General features: G+C 45.1%; 1 protein-coding gene across 13 annotated transcripts in view; it reads right to left on the bottom strand.

The window, feature by feature from the left end:
* Window positions 1-16,399, bottom strand: part of LOC119961940 (formin-like protein 2) — a 314,356-nt gene that overhangs the window by 4,002 nt on the left and 293,955 nt on the right. For 5 of the 13 annotated variants that reach the window (XM_038789531.1, XM_038789535.1, XM_038789538.1 and 2 more), the window contains one exon: window positions 13,850-13,973. In XM_038789531.1, coding sequence (XP_038645459.1) covers window positions 13,850-13,973 — 124 coding nt within the window. Of the gene's footprint in view, window positions 1-8,997; window positions 9,092-10,109; window positions 10,235-13,849; window positions 13,974-16,399 lie in introns of those variants that run through there. The other 8 variants (XM_038789533.1, XM_038789537.1, XM_038789544.1 and 5 more) reach the window with 4 other exon arrangements.

The raw sequence follows: 16,399 nt of genomic DNA, 5'->3' as shown, positions 1-16,399 counted from the left end.
AACCTAGCATGCTGAATGCCTTTTTCACCACCCTGTCCAGACTCTACCTTCAAGGAGCTATGAACCTGTTCACCTTGATCTCTTTGTTCTGTAACTCTCCCCAACTCCCTACCATTAACTGAGTAGGTCCTGCCCTGATTTGATCTACCAAAATAGATCACCTCACATTTATCCAAATTAAACTCCATCTGCCGTTCATTGGCCAACTGGCCCAATTGGTCAAGATCCTGTTGCAATCTTATATAACCTCCTTCACTATCCACCATGCCACCAATCTTGGTTTCATCTGCAAACTTACTAACCATGCCTCCTGCATTCTCAACCAAATCATTAATATATATAACAAAGAACAGTGGACCCAGCACCAATCCCTGAGTCACAGGGCTCCAGTTTGAAAAACCACCCTTCACAACCACCCTTTGGCTTCAGTCGCCAAGCCAATTTTGTATCCAATTGGCTACCTCACCCTGGATTCCGTGAGATTTAACCTACCATGTGGTACCTTGTCAAAGAAAGGCCTTGCTAAAGTCCATGTAGACAATGTCAACTGCACTGCCCTCATCTACCTTCTTGGTTACCCCTTCAAAAAACTCAATCAAATTGGTGAGACATGACTTTCCCCTTACAAAGCCATGCTGACCTTCCTTAATTGACCCTTGCCTGTTGAAATGCCTATCGATCCTGTCCCTTAGTATACAATTTACCCACTACAGAAGTGTGGCTCACTGGTCTGTAATTCCTGTGGTTGTCAATGATTCAAATATCTCAGCTAGGGGGCTGGCAATTTTTTCCCTAGCCTCCCACAACATCCTGAGATATATTTCATCAGGTCCAGGGGATTTATCTATCTTGATGCGCTTTAATACCTCCAGCACCACCTCCTCTGCAATGTGTATACTCCCCAAGATATCACTTTTTATTTCCCTAACATTCGGACCTTTCTCAGCAGTAAATACTGATGAGAAATATTAATTTAGGACCTTTCCCATCTCTTGTGGATCTGCATATAGATGACCTTGTTTATCTTTCATTGGCCCCACCCGGCTCCCTCGTCACCCTTTTACCCTTTATGTATCTATAAAAGCTCTTTGGATTTTTCTTTGCCTTCTGCCAATGTCATGTCCCCTTTTTGCCTTCCAGATTTCTCTCTTAACTCTATTCTGACGAGCCCTATACTCTTCAAGGGATCCATTTGATTCCAGCTGCCCATAACTCTAAGAACAGAGCTGCAAGTCTATTACTCTGTGACTCTACGCTATGCTGAACACTATTTTGGCAATGATGAGAAGACAAAATATCATTTTTGAATCTTTCAGAAATTGGAGGAGGAATGGGTGCTTCACTGTTCCACTCCTTCTGTCGAATCACTTCTCGAGTAGGTACTGGCAGCAGCTATCATTTAGAAATTTGGCCCATTTTGCACAGCAGCAGGTGCACCTGAACAAAGCAAGATCTGATATTCCTGGTCTCTAAGTAAGCTCTTCAATGATGCATCCATAAGAGAACGAAAGATGAGCAAAAGTAAGGATTCAATGAAACAAAACTGTTTCAATACACCCCAACCTCATGACTGAACGACAAACTACCCATTCCAACATCCTACCATAATAGGAGGAGCATCCTGCAACATCATTAATGGCATTGGTGCTCCTATTATTTAAATAACCCCAATTCTCAAGATGTGGAACATGACAATGACGGGCAGTTGGATGAAGTCCTGACCCACTGGACTTGCATCAGTGGATCATGACTACTGAAATTTTTACAGAATGTCTCTGACGCTGAATCATTCTGGTAATTTCATGATTTGGGGCAGATTTTGCATCATAATGGTCTTGTGAATCACTTTTATTCATTAAAGGTGCTATGTAAATACCCTATTATTTATCTTGGTATAGATCGGATGTGATCAGCAAACACTGGCGCTTCAGGTCTTTGTGGACCACTCAAGGACCTCATTCCAACAATAGAACATAGAACACTACAGCGCAGTACGGGCCCTTCGGCCCTCGATGTTGCGCCGACCTGTGAAACCATCTGAAGCCTATCTGACCTACACTATTCCATTTTCATCCATATGTCTATCCAGTGACCACTTAAATGCCCTTAAAGTTGGCGAGTCTACTACTATTGCAGGCAGGGCGTTCCACACCCCTACTACTCTCTGAGTAAAGAAACTGCCTCTGACATCTGTCCTATATCTCTCACCCCTCAATTTAAAGCTATGTCCCCTCGTGTTGGTCATCACCATCCGAGGAAAAAGACTCTCACTGTCCACCCTATCTAACCCTCTGACTATCTTATATGTCTCTATTAAGTCACCTCTCAGCCTTCTCCTCTCTAACGAAAACAACCTCAATTCCCTGAGCCTTTCCTCGTAAGACCTTCCCTCCATACCAGGCAACATCCTAGTAAATCTCCTCTGAACCCTTTCCAAAGCTTCCACAGCCTTCCTATAATGTGGTGACCAGAACTGCACGCAGAACTCCAGGTGTGGCCGCACCAGAGTTATGTACAGCTGCAGCATGACCTTGTGGTTCCGAAACTCAATCCCCCTGCTTATAAAGGCTAGCACACCATATGCCTTCTTAACAGCCCTATTAACCTGGGTGGCAACTTTCAGGGATTTATGTACCTGGATGCCGAGATCTCTCTGTTCATCTACACTACCAAGAATCTTGCCATTAGCCCAGTACTCTGCATTCCTGTTACTCCTTCCAAAGTGAACCACCTCACACTTTTCCGCATTAAACTCCATCTGCCACCTCTCAGCCCAGCTCTGCAGCTTATCTATGTCCCTCTGTATCCTATAACATCCTTCAGCACTATCCACAACTCCACCGACCTTCGTGTCATCTGCAAATTTACTAACCCATCCTTCTACACCCTCTTCCAGGTCATTTATAAAAATGACAAACAGCAGTGGCCCCAAAACAGATCCTTGCGGTACACCACTAGTAACTGAACTCCAAGATGAACATTTGCCATCAACCACCACCCTCTGTCTTCTTTCAGCTAGCCAATTACTGATCCAAACCGCTAAATCACCTTCAATTCCATACTTCCTTATTTTCTGCAATAGCCTACCGTGGGGAACCTTATCAAACGCCTTACTGAAATCCATGTACACCACATCAACAGCTTTACCCTGATCCACCTGTTTGGTCACCCTCTCAAAAAACTCAATAAGGTTTGTGAGACATGACCTACCCTTCACAAAACCGTGTTGAGTATCGCTAATCAACTTGTTCTTTTCAAGATGATTATAAACCCTATCTCTTATAACCTTTTCCAACATTTTACCCACAACCGAAGTAAGGCTCACAGGTCTATAATTACCAGGGTTGTCTCTACTCCCCTTCTTGAACAAGGGGACAACATTTGCTATCCTCCAGTCTTCCGGCACTATTCCTGTCGACAAAGACGACATAAAGATCAAGGACAAAGGCTCCGCAATCTCCTCCCTGGCTTCCCAGAGAATCCTAGGATAAATCCCATCTGGCCCAGGGGACTTATCTATTTTGACATTTTCTAAAATTGCTAACACCTCCTCCTTTTGAACCTCAATTCCATCTAGCCTGGTCGACTGAACCTGAGTGTTCTCCTCGACAACATTGTCTTTCTCCAGTGTAAACACTGACGAAAAATATCCATTTAATGCTTCCCCTATCTCCTCTGATTCCACACACAACTTTCCACTACTATCCTTGATTGGCCCTAATCTTACTCGAGTCATTCTTTTGTTCCTGATATACCTATAGAAAGCCTTAGGGTTTTCCTTGATCCTATCCGCCAACGACTTTTCGTGTCCTCTCCTCGCTCTTCTTAACTCTCCCTTTAGGTCCTTCCTGGCTAACTTGTAACTCTCAAGTGCCCTAACTGAGCCTTCATGTCTCATCCTAACATAAGTCTTCTTCTTCCTCTTGACAAGTGCTTCAACTTCCTTAGTAAACCACGGTTCCCTTGCTTGACAACTTCCTCCCTGCCTGACAGGTACATACTTATCAAGGACACGCAGTAGCTGTTCCTTGAAAAAGCTCCACATTTCGATTGTACCCATCCCCTGCAGTTTCCTTCCCCATCCTATACATCCTAAATCTTGCCGAATAGCATCATAATTGCCTTTCCCCCAGCTATAATTCTTGCCTTGCGGTATATACCTATCCCTGCCCATTGCTAAAGTAAACATAACCGAGTTGTGATCACTATCACCAAAGTGCTCACCTACATCTAAATCTAACACTTGGCCGGGTTCATTACCCAGTACCAAATCCAATGTGGCCTCGCCCCTTGTTGGCCTGTCTACATACTGTGTCAGAAAACCCTCCTGCACACACTGCACAAAAACTGACCCATCTATAGTACTCGAACTATAGTATTTCCAGTCAATATGTGGAAAGTTAAAGTCCCCCATAACAACTACCCTGTTACTCTCGCTCCTGTCAAGAATCATCTTTGCAATCCTTTCCTCTACATCTCTGGGACTATTCGGAGGTCTATAGACAACTCCCAACAGGGTGACCTCTCCTCTACTGTTCCTAACCTCGGCCCATACTGCCTCAGTAGACGAGTCCTCAAGCGTCCTTTCTACCGCCGTAATACTTTCCTTGATTAACAATGCCACACCCCCCCCCCTCTTTTACCATCTTCTCTGTTCTTACAGAAACATCTAAATCCTGGAACCTGCAACAACCATTCCTGTCCCTGCTCTACCCATGTCTCCGAAATCGCCACAACATCGAGATCCCAGGTACCAACCCATGCTGCAAGCTCATCCACCTTATTCCGGATGCTCCTGGCGTTGAAGTAGACACACTTCAAACCAGCGTCCTGCTTGCCGGTGCCCTCTTTCGAACTTTTAACCCTATCCCTGACCTCACTACTCTCAACATCCTGTACACTGGGACTACAATTTAGGTTCCCATCCCCCTGCTGAATTAGTTTAAAACCCCCCGAATGTTGGGATTTTTCCCAGGAAGTCCATACCTTACGGGTAGCCCACTAACTTTAGCTGCAGTAACTTGTGTCGGCAAGGTTGGCGGGGAACCTCCTTTGCAGGTACCCTGGGCTCATCAGACGAAACACCACTCCCTCCACATAACTCTCTTTAACCCTCACTTAGTCTCTTGAACTGGCTCCTTATTCCTTTCCCCCCCCCCCCCCCCCCCCCCAAACTGAGACCCCTGACCACTTGACTTACGTGACCTCTTCAGCAAGGTGGGACTGTCTGGTCGCAGCAGTGGCCACCACCCTCTCTGGCGCTCCAGAGATGTGGGCCATCCAAGATGCTGGTAGCTGCCTATGGCAGGATTCCCTCCTGAGAAACAGGCAGAAATCTCACCGTAAAGCAATTAATGCTGCTCCCAGCATTAAATCTCTGGAGGCCAGCTGTTAAGATCATCAGCAGACTCCTCCTGCCACCTCCCGACCATTAAGGTGGGGGAGGTTGCAAGGATCCCAGTAAAACCCAGCCCCATGTCCCTTATGATCAGCAGCTTTTCCTTTCAAAGTGCATCAGCTCCCAGTGTCATTGAAGCAGGATATATTCTGAAATCCTTTGGGAGCCACTCCCCCAGCTATCTGTGAATTACCCCTTTCTTCAACACCATTACCACCACCTGTTAACTCCCTTCCCCCACCCCCAACCAAATTCCACTTCTGCCATTTTCTGTAAAAGAGAAGATAGTTGCTCTGGAAACCAGAGATGTGAAACTCAGCTCTTGTACTGTCTCGACAAAGTTTGCCTGTATGAATTATATTTCAACCAGTGTATATTTATATCACACACACACTTAGTAACTTCTCCCCCTACTTGTGAGTTTCCAAACTCCACTCCAAAAAGTGTGTTAAAATCTCTATGCTTTCCCTTGGTGGTTTGCATTCTGAAATCCAGACATGATTTCCAAATGACGCTTTTAAGCAAGGCTTCTGCTCCACTTTTAACAGCGAATCCTTTTGGATTTCTTTGCCTTGACTGCTGTGAAAATTGATCACAATTGCTTCAACTCTCAATTTCCAGACTATTGAAATGACATCAAACGTTTTATCTGGCTCTGAAGTCTGCTTTCCCACTTTAAATCTAGTTACTGCTCTTCCCCCACCCCCTCTTCATTGTCCTTTTGCAACTTGCCACACTACCAGAAGAATGTGGATGCTTTGGAGAGTGCACAGATGTGCTTTACTAGGATGTTGCCTGGTATGGCGGGCAGGTTCAAAAACACTATCATCTTCCCCACTGTTACCAGACTCCTGAATGATCCACTTATGGACTGAACTTATGGAGGAAGTGCCAACTCCACACAGACTGCTACCCGAGGCCGGAATTGAACCCGGGTCCCAGTGCCGACCACTGTGCCACCCACCGTCTTGCTGCATTGTCCTTAACATGGTCCGTCTGAGAGGTGTGGACCTTGAAGAAGGAATGACATAGCACATTGGAGGAAGAGGAGGAGCAGGACATGGAAGATGTGTATGTGAAGGAAAATTTAGAACATAAAAGGTGGCCCAGCTGTACAGGGAGCTGGTTGAGCCCAACGAAGGACTCCTCCATTCTCAGCTGATGACCCACAGTGCCTCAGGGGACACTGGACAATGCGGGAACACATCTGTTGCTGCTGGTTGAAGTAGAGCCTCCCTTCCATGTGATTGCTAAGGCCCTGCATCTGCACCTGGCTGAGCAGAGTTGTGTCTGTCCTCCACCTTCCAAGGGACACTGCCCACAGCTGCATTTGCCCCTCACCTCCTATTGCACAGTTGCGATCTGCTCATTGTCCAGTGTGTCCATATCTAATTGTGTGCAAACACCCACCACAATGACTATATCTGAGCTGGGGGAAAGTGTGCTCATCAGATGTGACAGTGCTAGCTCTGATTCCAGTGTTTGCCCCAAGGCAAACACAGGACGCTGCCCTTCCCCCGCCACATCAGAATCTGTGAGAGACTTTTGAAGAGATTAGGAGAGCCAGCCTTGGAGAGCAGAAGCCTCTGCAGTTCTGAGACCTCCCAATACAGCTGAGTTTTTGACAAGGTGTTGGAAAGGAAGGGGTGCTCTCCATCCTCTTATTTTAAGAATTACAATATATTTTCACCCTCTCCACCAGCAATGCCCATCTTGCCTTTCCTGACTTTCCACGCTGGCAATCTGCATGGCTTCCTCCTCTATGGCAGTCATGATATGCACTGCTCCTCCTGTCTGCACCCTTTCTCTGATATGTCCCCCCTTTTCTCTGCAAGAACAAAAGAGAGGGAGAGAGACAGATGCTGCATTGCTGGCCTCTGTGGCCAATGCAAACTGCTCATTTACATAAGAAGCTGCATGTATCTGTGATGGCAGGTCCTCAACAGTGCTGTGTCTGAAGTTTGTGGAGGGGTTAGTAAGTATCCCGAGCTCACGTTTCTCCCATGTCCAGGAGCAGAACTGTACCTTCACGGTCCTCAGCTGCTTTGTCTGTTGGAAGTTGAATACCCAGAGGCCGACCATGAGTTTCTGGGATTGCACTCGCCTTGCCAGACTGAACAAGCTCATTTAGCCGTTTGCTGCACTGGATCCATTTGCTTCCTGCCACACTTAGACTGCTGATGGTCTCAACAGGCTCAATCCATGCCAGTTTTGTCTGGGTGGGTGCCCTTCTCCTGCTACCCTCCAGATAAAGGGCCTCCCTCCTGCCTCAAGAAGGACCTTGAAATCGGAGTCAAAGAAGCGAGGGGCAGCCCAGCCCTGGGTGCCAGGCTTCTTGCTTTCTTAGTCCATCACAGGTGCATCTATTCCTTTAGTCAAACAGCAGTTACTGTAATGGCTGCTGTGGTGTGTTTAAATGGGGCCTGCACTTGGATGACTGCCCATTCCCCCCCCCAGTCAAACCTCAGGCTGCCTCCATAACACTTTAGGGACTATGACTGTTTCCCCACTACCCCCATAAGTGGTGGGATCAAGATCCAGAAACAGACCCAGCATCGGTTTCTCGATCCAGGAAGAAAGATCAAGTCCTCTGCTGTATAGAGTTCCAGTTCATTGTAAAATCCTCATCAAATTGCATATCACTAGGGTGACACAGTGGTTAGCATTGCTGCCTCAGAGCGCCGACGACCCGGGTTCAATCCCGGCCCCGGGTCACTGTCCGTATGGAGTTTGCATATTCTCCCAGTGTCTGCCTGGTAGGTGGATTGGCCGCACTAAATTGCCCCTTAATTGGAGAAAACAAAAATTGGATATTACTTTTCACTATCCTGAATCGTTAAGTTAACGATTACTCCATTTTAAAAATTTAACTCTCAGGAATGAAGGAAACAAACCCTGCCAAGTAGTTGTGGCTGAGAAGCAGTATGTGGCGAGGCAAGCTTCTCAATATCTTAAAGGATCTAGATTGGAGGCGATTTACCCATGTCTTGTATAATCATTGAACATTTCTTTCAATTTCGGATTCAAATCGCCCAATCACAATCAATCACGAAGTAAATTTCCACAGGACCACACAGATGATCACGGTGAGTCTGAGTAACATTCTGCATGGATTCTCCTGCTTGTCTACTGTAACTGGCAGAAACCCCCCCCCACACCAAAAAGCAAAAAATGGTGGGGTAATTTCTCCACCTCCGCATCTTCCTCAGTGGTGCGCTGTCGCTGGCAGGGGATTTTCTATTCCTGCTGCCGACCAATGGGATTTCTCATTGTAACCATGCCACACTGCCAGGAAACCCGCGGGCGGGGGTGCGCTGCCAGTGGAACGGAGAATCCACCCCAGTGTTTGCACCATTCTTCTGGAATTTCCTCTCGGGTTAGGGGAGACGAGTAGGAGAGCCAGCACAGAATGCGACCGCTAACCGAGATGCAGCCACGAACATTACTCGAGATTGTATTTGAAAAAAAAATCTAATTCTTAAATTATGAACTTTCTCCAGTGATGTCAAATTGAGAGGCCTGTATTTTCTGCTTCATCATATGGATATTTTACATGTGTCTGCCATTGTATAGCTGTAGCAAGAAAAAGCAATGCTTGCCAGCTCTGTGCGTCCTCCACCACCGCTGTGCAAGAAACATTCCTTACCCTCGAGGGACAATTTGGAAATTTAGTGATATTATTCTTCTTTAGAGCTAAACAGAAAAAACACAAAGGATGGTTAAATTTTAAAGAGAGAGAGAAGTGGAATCAATAACTCTCATTTCCATGTTCCAGATTTCCAGTGCAGGTTAGCCATTGCAGCAGAAAAGTCACCAAAGGAGGGGTTAGAACAGGTTTGACAGCTGTTGCAGACTGCAGAAGCAGAATAGAGAAGGCAGAGTCCACGTTCACAATTCAGTTCGTTGAAACAAATTCACAAGCTGCTTTGAAGATTGACTTCAACAAGACAGGACATGACTGCAATTGAGTTAAACACAAATCATCAGAACTTCCAAGTTGGTAAACAAAAGTAACACTACAGAGTTTCATTAATTGATCATAGTTGGTAAGATTAGCAAAATTGGTCTTTTAATGACAAATCAGTTAGAATAGAATAAATTTGAGGTGTACATGCTGTGTTAGATGAAATGCTTCAGTGATCATGTTTAGCTTTGATTCTTGACAAGGAGTCATTCAATGCAAGCATTTTTGGTTGAATTCATTCATTGTGCAAATGAGTGTAAACATATAAGCCAGAGAGCTACACCACACACTTGGAAATTACCATAGTTTAGGTCATGCACATGTTAAAAATGACTCAGTCAGAGTAGCCTGAAAGCAAGCAAGCAAAGATGCCCAAAAATACAAATACTTTCCAGTTCATGCATTAGTTTGACGGCAAAATCCAAAAAATAATACTTCCAGCAGGGAAATTACACCAATTCCATTCAGAGCATCAAATTAAAATGACCAGCTACAGTAAGAATGAATAGCACAAGCATGGTGTAGCAATGAAGGTAGTGTATAAGAACAACAGCCAATATAACAATACCATACCAATGCATTTGCAACAGTCAGAATGCACAATAAAGTCCTCAGTGACTTTAAAGCATGCAGCTGTAATGGAAAATGAGCATAAAACAATTCCCAAAAAGTAACACCCTTTCTCATTCTTTGAGGTATTTCACATGGCCAGAAAAAAAAGTAGGTATTTTATTTTAAAAAGGCAACCTTTAAGAGCTTCAGTTGTTAAAATGTAATATTTTAGTAATGGGAATCTTCAGAGGAAGCTGATTCACAGAAGAACCGAGAGCCACGTTTGGCTGTTCGGGCTGTAAAGGGCACGGTCTTCAGCACTGCATGGAAGATAACAGCCAAACAAGACAAAGTGGAAACAGTAAGAAGCAAACAACTAGTGTACTGGTATATGGTTAGTCAATAATTAAGTTGAGGTACAGCTACTTTAATTTAAAAATACAGATTTTGTTAAAAAGCATTATGAGAAACATCAATTGCTGGAGTCTGTAAACGTTTCACATTGACAAGGTACGTATTAGCACTTATTTTGAAGAGTTAATCGTAAAGCAAACATTACACTATTACATCATGCATTTATTAAAACGAGCAGTTAAAAAAACTTACAACAACAAATATCACTTGGTGTTAGGTTAAGACATTAATTACAATGAAGAATACAGTGAATGTTAAACATATATGGGATAATAACTTTTGACAATGATGGTACAGAACAGGTAATATCAGGCAAAATCAGATGCGATAATATGGTTGGCAGCCTATCCAATATCATCCATTTTATTCTTTTGATAAAAGTTAAAATAGTCCATTGCATTTAACTGCAACGTGTTCCATAGAATCTACAGAAACCCTACAGTGCAGAAGGAGGCCGTCCGGCCCATCGAGACTGCACCGACCTTACGAAAGAGCACCCTGCTTTCGCCTACACCCCACCCTACCCAGGTAATCCCATAACCCCACCTAACCTGCACATGTTTGGACACTAAGGGCAATTTAGCATAGCCAATCCACCTAACCTGCACATCTTTCGACTGTGGCAGGAAACCAGAGCACCCGGAGGAAACCCACACAGACGGGGAGAACGTGCAGACTCCACACAGTTACCCAAGGCCGGAATCGAACTCAGGTCCTTGGCGCTGTGAGGCAGCAGTGCTAACAACTGTGCCCCTGTGAAATAATGATTTAAAGACCAAGTTCATTTGGTAAACACCACTCCTGCCACCCCCCCCCCCCCCCATCCCATTGCCCACCTGCTCCCGACACATGAATGGTTTAATTTTTCTAGTCACGTGTTAGGGAAAACTTGTACCTCACTGACACAGGCCAGTGAGCCTAATGTCAGTGGTAGGGAAATTATTGGAAAGGATTCCTCGAGATAGGATTTACCCCCATTTGGAAGCGAGTGGACGTGTTAGCGAGAGGCAGCATGGTTTTGTGAATGGGAGGTCGTGTCTCACTAACTTAATGGAGTTTTTCGAGGAAGTGACGAAGATGATTGATGAAGGTTGGGCAGTGGATGTTGTCTACATTGATTTCAGTAAGACCTTTGACAAAGTCCCTCATGACAGACTGGCACAGAAGGTGAAGTCACATGGGATCAGAGGTGAGCTGGCAAAATGGATGCAGAGCTGATTTGGTGATAGAAGACAGAGGGTAGGAGTGGAAGGATGCCTTTCTGATTGGAGGGCTGTGACTAGTGGTGTTCCGCAGGGATCGGTGCTGGGACCTTTGCTGTTTTGAGTATGAACGATTTGGAGGTAAATGTAACTGGTCTGATTGGTAAGTTTGCGGACAACACAAAGGTTGGTGGAATTGCAGATAGCGTTGAGGACTGTCAGAGGATACAGCAGGATATAGGTCTGTTGGATACTTGGGCGGAGAGATGGTAGATGGAGTTTAATCTGGACAAATGTGAGGTAATGCATTTTGGAAGGTCCAGGCAGAAGGATCAGGGTGTACAGGTCCACAAGTCACTGAAAGTGGCAACGCAGGTGGAGAAGCTAGTCAAGAAGGCATACTGCTTGCCTTCATCAGCCGGGCACGGAATATAAAAATTGGCAAGTCATGCTGCAGCTGAATAGAACATTAGGCCACACTTGCATATAGTGTTCAATTCTGATTGCCACACTACCAGAAGGCTGTGGAGGCCTTGGCAAGGGTACAGAAGAGGTTTACCAGGATTTATCTGGTATGGAGGGCATTGGACTGTGAGAAGTTGGGTAAACCCGGTTTGTTCTTACTAGAACAACGGAGGTTGAGGGCCGACCTGACAGAAGTCTACAAAATTATGAGGGGAATGTACAAAGTGGATAGTCAGAAGCTTTTTCCCAGGGTAGAGGGGTCAATTACTAGGGGACACAGGTTTAAGGTGCGAGGGGCAAGGTTTAGAGGAGATGTACGAGGCAAGTGTTTTACACAGAGGGTAGTGGATGCCTGGAACTTAAGGGGCTTCTTGACAAATACATGAATAGGATGGGAATAGAGGGATATGGACCCCGGGAGTATAAACGGTTTTAGGATAGACGGGCAGCATGGTCGGTGCAGGCTTGGAGGGCCGAAGGGCCTACTCCTGGGCTGTACTTTGTTCTTTGTTTGACACTTAGACAACTGCTCCAATTGACAAGGACTGTGTCAAATTCCACACACTCTGTTAAAGGATTGAACTTGATGCTTGTATTTTCCGTAAAATCAAATCTGAATGTAATCAACAATTAGAGACAGGACAGGTGCAGACTGTGACGAAAAGCCAAAAACCCTTGAATTTAGTTATTCACTTCCATTAGGGGATAAAGTTTGTGATTGAAAATAATGATAACCTGAGTAGTTTTTGAGTTGAATCTACACTCCGCTGAATCTGTGATATGACTGTATCATTGTGAGAATCTACAGGAATGAAATCACTGAAAGGAGTTGCCCCTGGACTTCTCGCCACGCATCTCTTAGCTGACAGATCAAGCAACATTGATGGAGGCTTAAGACCATAAGACATAGGAGCAGAATTAGGCAATTCAGCCCATCGAGTCTGCTCCGCGATTCAATCATGGCTATTATTTTCTCATCTCAATTCTCCTGCCTTCACCCCATAATCCCTGATCCCTTATTAATCAAGAACCTATCTATCTCTGTCTTAAAAGCACTCAGTGATTTGGCCTCCACAGCCTTCTGTGGCAATGAGTTCTGCAGATTCACCACCCTCTGGCTGAAGAAATTCCTCCTCATCTCGGTTTTAACAGAGCGCCCCTTAAGTCTGAGACTGTGACCTCAGGTTCTAGTCTTTCCTACTAGTGGAAATATCCTCTCTATGTCCACCCTATTTAAGCCTCTCAGTATCCTGTAAGTTTCAATAAGATCCCCCCCCCCCCCCCCCCCCCCCCCCTCATCCTTCTAAATTCCAACGAGTACAGACCCAGAGTCTTTCCAAGGCCAACACATTCAAGTTAGTTACTTCCTACTCTGGCTGCCATGTTGCAGGTCTGTGTACTCTAATCTATCAGATACAGTCTCATCCATCATTCACCTATGCCGATTTGGGCCACAAGGTGAAACATCTCTTGAACACTTGAAATTATTTCCAAACAAATTTTCTTCAGCACCCCCAGCAAGGGTATCTCCTGCAGACTAAACAAAAGGTGACACTGGCCATCTTTTATGAGAATGCCAATGACCTGGGTCATCCTGCCCTTCTGGATGAAATAGGATAGACAAATATTCATGAGGATTGAAAGGGAAGAAGAAGATGGAAGACGATAATGCCATTTATTACTATGGTTTACTGAAGCCCTGATATTAGGTAGACTTAAAGCTGGAAAATTACATTACTGTGTTTCATATCACTGTGAATGAGTTTGCATTTCTTTGCACTGGAGCACTGAGGATGGTCAGAAGTTTACTGAAGCTTAGTGTCACCCTTCCATGGCCAGTGTGTTTCTCCTTACCTGTAATGATATCCTCAATGGCACCATCTTTTCCTTCATACACCTGTCTGTGTTCTCTGACTTGTTTCCTCCTCAGCTCTGCAATTAGCTCCTGCTGCTGTCTCTTTGTTTTATGCGATGGGGACTACATGTAACAAAAGAGGAGCATTAAACACAAAATTGGCTGCACAAACTTTATGGCTAGATTTTCAGCTCGTGCATGGTTTGACCAGATTTGAGAAGGTTAACATTCATTATTTGCAGAACATTGATCTGAAGTCTTTAAATTCTTTCAAAATTTGGACTTATTTTAACAACATTAAACACTCAAAATCACAGAATTGTTACAGCACTGAAGGAGACCATTTGGCCCCTCATGTGCATGCTGGCTCTCCGTAGAAGCATTTTACTTCATGACACTCCCCCACACACTTCCCATAACCTTGCACGTTTTTCCTTTTCAGGTAACGGTCTAATTCTCTTTTGAATGCATCGATTGAACCTGCCTCCACCACCCTCTCAGGCAGTGCATTCCAGACCCTAACCACTCACTACACAAAAATGTATTTCCTCATGTCACCATTGCTTCAATTGCCAATGAGTTGAAATCTGTGCCCTCTTCTTCTCAATCCATCCACCAGTGGGAACATTTTATCCCTGTCTACTCTTTGCCGACCCCCATGATTTTGAATATTTCTAACAAATCTCCTCTCAGCGTTCTCTTCTCCGAGGAAAATACTCCCAACTTCTCCAAGCTTTGTAACGGAAATGTTACATCCCTGGGGCTATTCTTGGGAATCGTTTCTGCACTCTCTCTTTCCTAAAATGTGCTGCCCAAACCTGGATGCAACACCCCAGTTGAGGCCAAAGCAGTGTTCTATAGAAGTTTAACGTGACTTGCTTTTATACTCTATGCCTCTATCAATAAAGCCACAGGATGCTGTTTGCTTTCTTAACTGCTCTCAATTGCATTGCCACCTCCAATGGTGCACATAGATTAGAGACACCTCCAAGGTGTCTCTAATCGCCGCATAGATTTAACCGGTCATTGATTCAATCTGCCTTGAACACTGTAACATTACAGTGCTCTGAGAAAAGGAGGAGATTGAGACTAATTGCTAGCTCTTTCCAACAGCCAACATAGGCCTGATGGGGTTCCTTCTGGGTTCTATGATTCTGCCACTCTGTAAAGAGTAGCCATATGTGATCACATATAGTAGGCACTATACAATGTAGTCACAGTGCACAGAGTGGGGGATAGATAATGGCAAGGACATCAATCAAGTGAAGTCTTGGATGGTGCTGACTTTCTTGAATATTGCTGCAGCTGCAGGGGTTGGAGGTGGGACAGAAGTGGGGGGTGGGGGGGGGGGGGGAGGAAAGGAGAGGAATTGAGCTATCAGTCATAAAGTACTCAACCTCTTTCCAACTACAGTGTTATTTAGGCTAATCCTGTTGAATTATCTGACAATGTTGATCCCGTCTATGTAGATAGTGTGATATCCAGAGATGATGGTTCACTGAAGATCAAAGAAAGGAGGATGGGTTATCCTATGTGTATAAGATGGTCATTCCTTTGCACATATATAACAGGAATGTTAGCTGTCATTTATTTGTCAGCCCAAACCTGGATGTTGTTTAAAAATTAACAGGTATGATTGCAGAGTGGTTATGCTGCTGGACGAGTAATCCAGAGGCCTGGACTAATGTAATTTAACTTGTTAAAATCACACTACAGGACTTCTGGTAGTGGCTATGAAGGAGTAGGTCGCACATTTGGTGGCTCCCGCTCGGGTTGGACGTTTGGACCTTTTCCCCTGATTTTGTACCGGACTTGATTTGGAAAACTGATGGGAGAGGCAATTGTTGATTGGATTTCCACATTGGTGCATGGAGAGGTGGACTAGAAGTGCTCGCAAAGGAAGAAACAGACAAACAGAGAAGGCTTGGGCTGAAGCTGCAGTGGAGGAAAGCATGGCGGATGACCGGAGTCCTGGCTTGTCGACCCACCGGTCAATGGAGCAGCTGATACAATTTATCCAGAAGGGGTTCCCCAAGCAGAAACAGGAATGCTTGGACCCGATTAAAGAATCAATTGCGCGGCTGGAGCTCAGATTGGATGCCCAAGATCGGGCGATCCAGAAAGTAGAGAAGGCGCTGACTGAGCAGGAGGAACATCAAACGGCGGTGGAGTTGGAGGTGGGGATGCTGAAAAACCAGCAGAAAAGGCTCCTGAAGAAGGTGGAGGACCTAGAGAACAGGTCGTCGGCAGAACCTGAGAATCGTTGGTCTCACGGAGGGGTCCGAAGGAGCGGACACTGGGGCATACATAGCGGGAATGTTCAAGAAGCTGCTGGGGGATGGGACGTTTTCACAACCCTTGGAGGTTGACAGGGCTCACAGAGCGTTCGCGAGGAAGCCTCAAGTGGGGGACCCCGGAGGGCAATAGTGGTGAGATTCTACAGGTACTTTTCAAGGAGCGTATTTGAAAATGAATGAAAATGAAAATCGCTTATTGTCACGAGTAGGCTTCAATGAAGTTACTGTGAAAAGCCCCTAGTCGCCACATTC

Source organism: Scyliorhinus canicula, chromosome 2, assembly GCF_902713615.1.
Source record: "Scyliorhinus canicula chromosome 2, sScyCan1.1, whole genome shotgun sequence".
Taxonomy (NCBI): Eukaryota; Metazoa; Chordata; class Chondrichthyes; order Carcharhiniformes; family Scyliorhinidae; genus Scyliorhinus; species Scyliorhinus canicula.
This window is presented reverse-complemented; position numbering and strand designations above follow the sequence as displayed.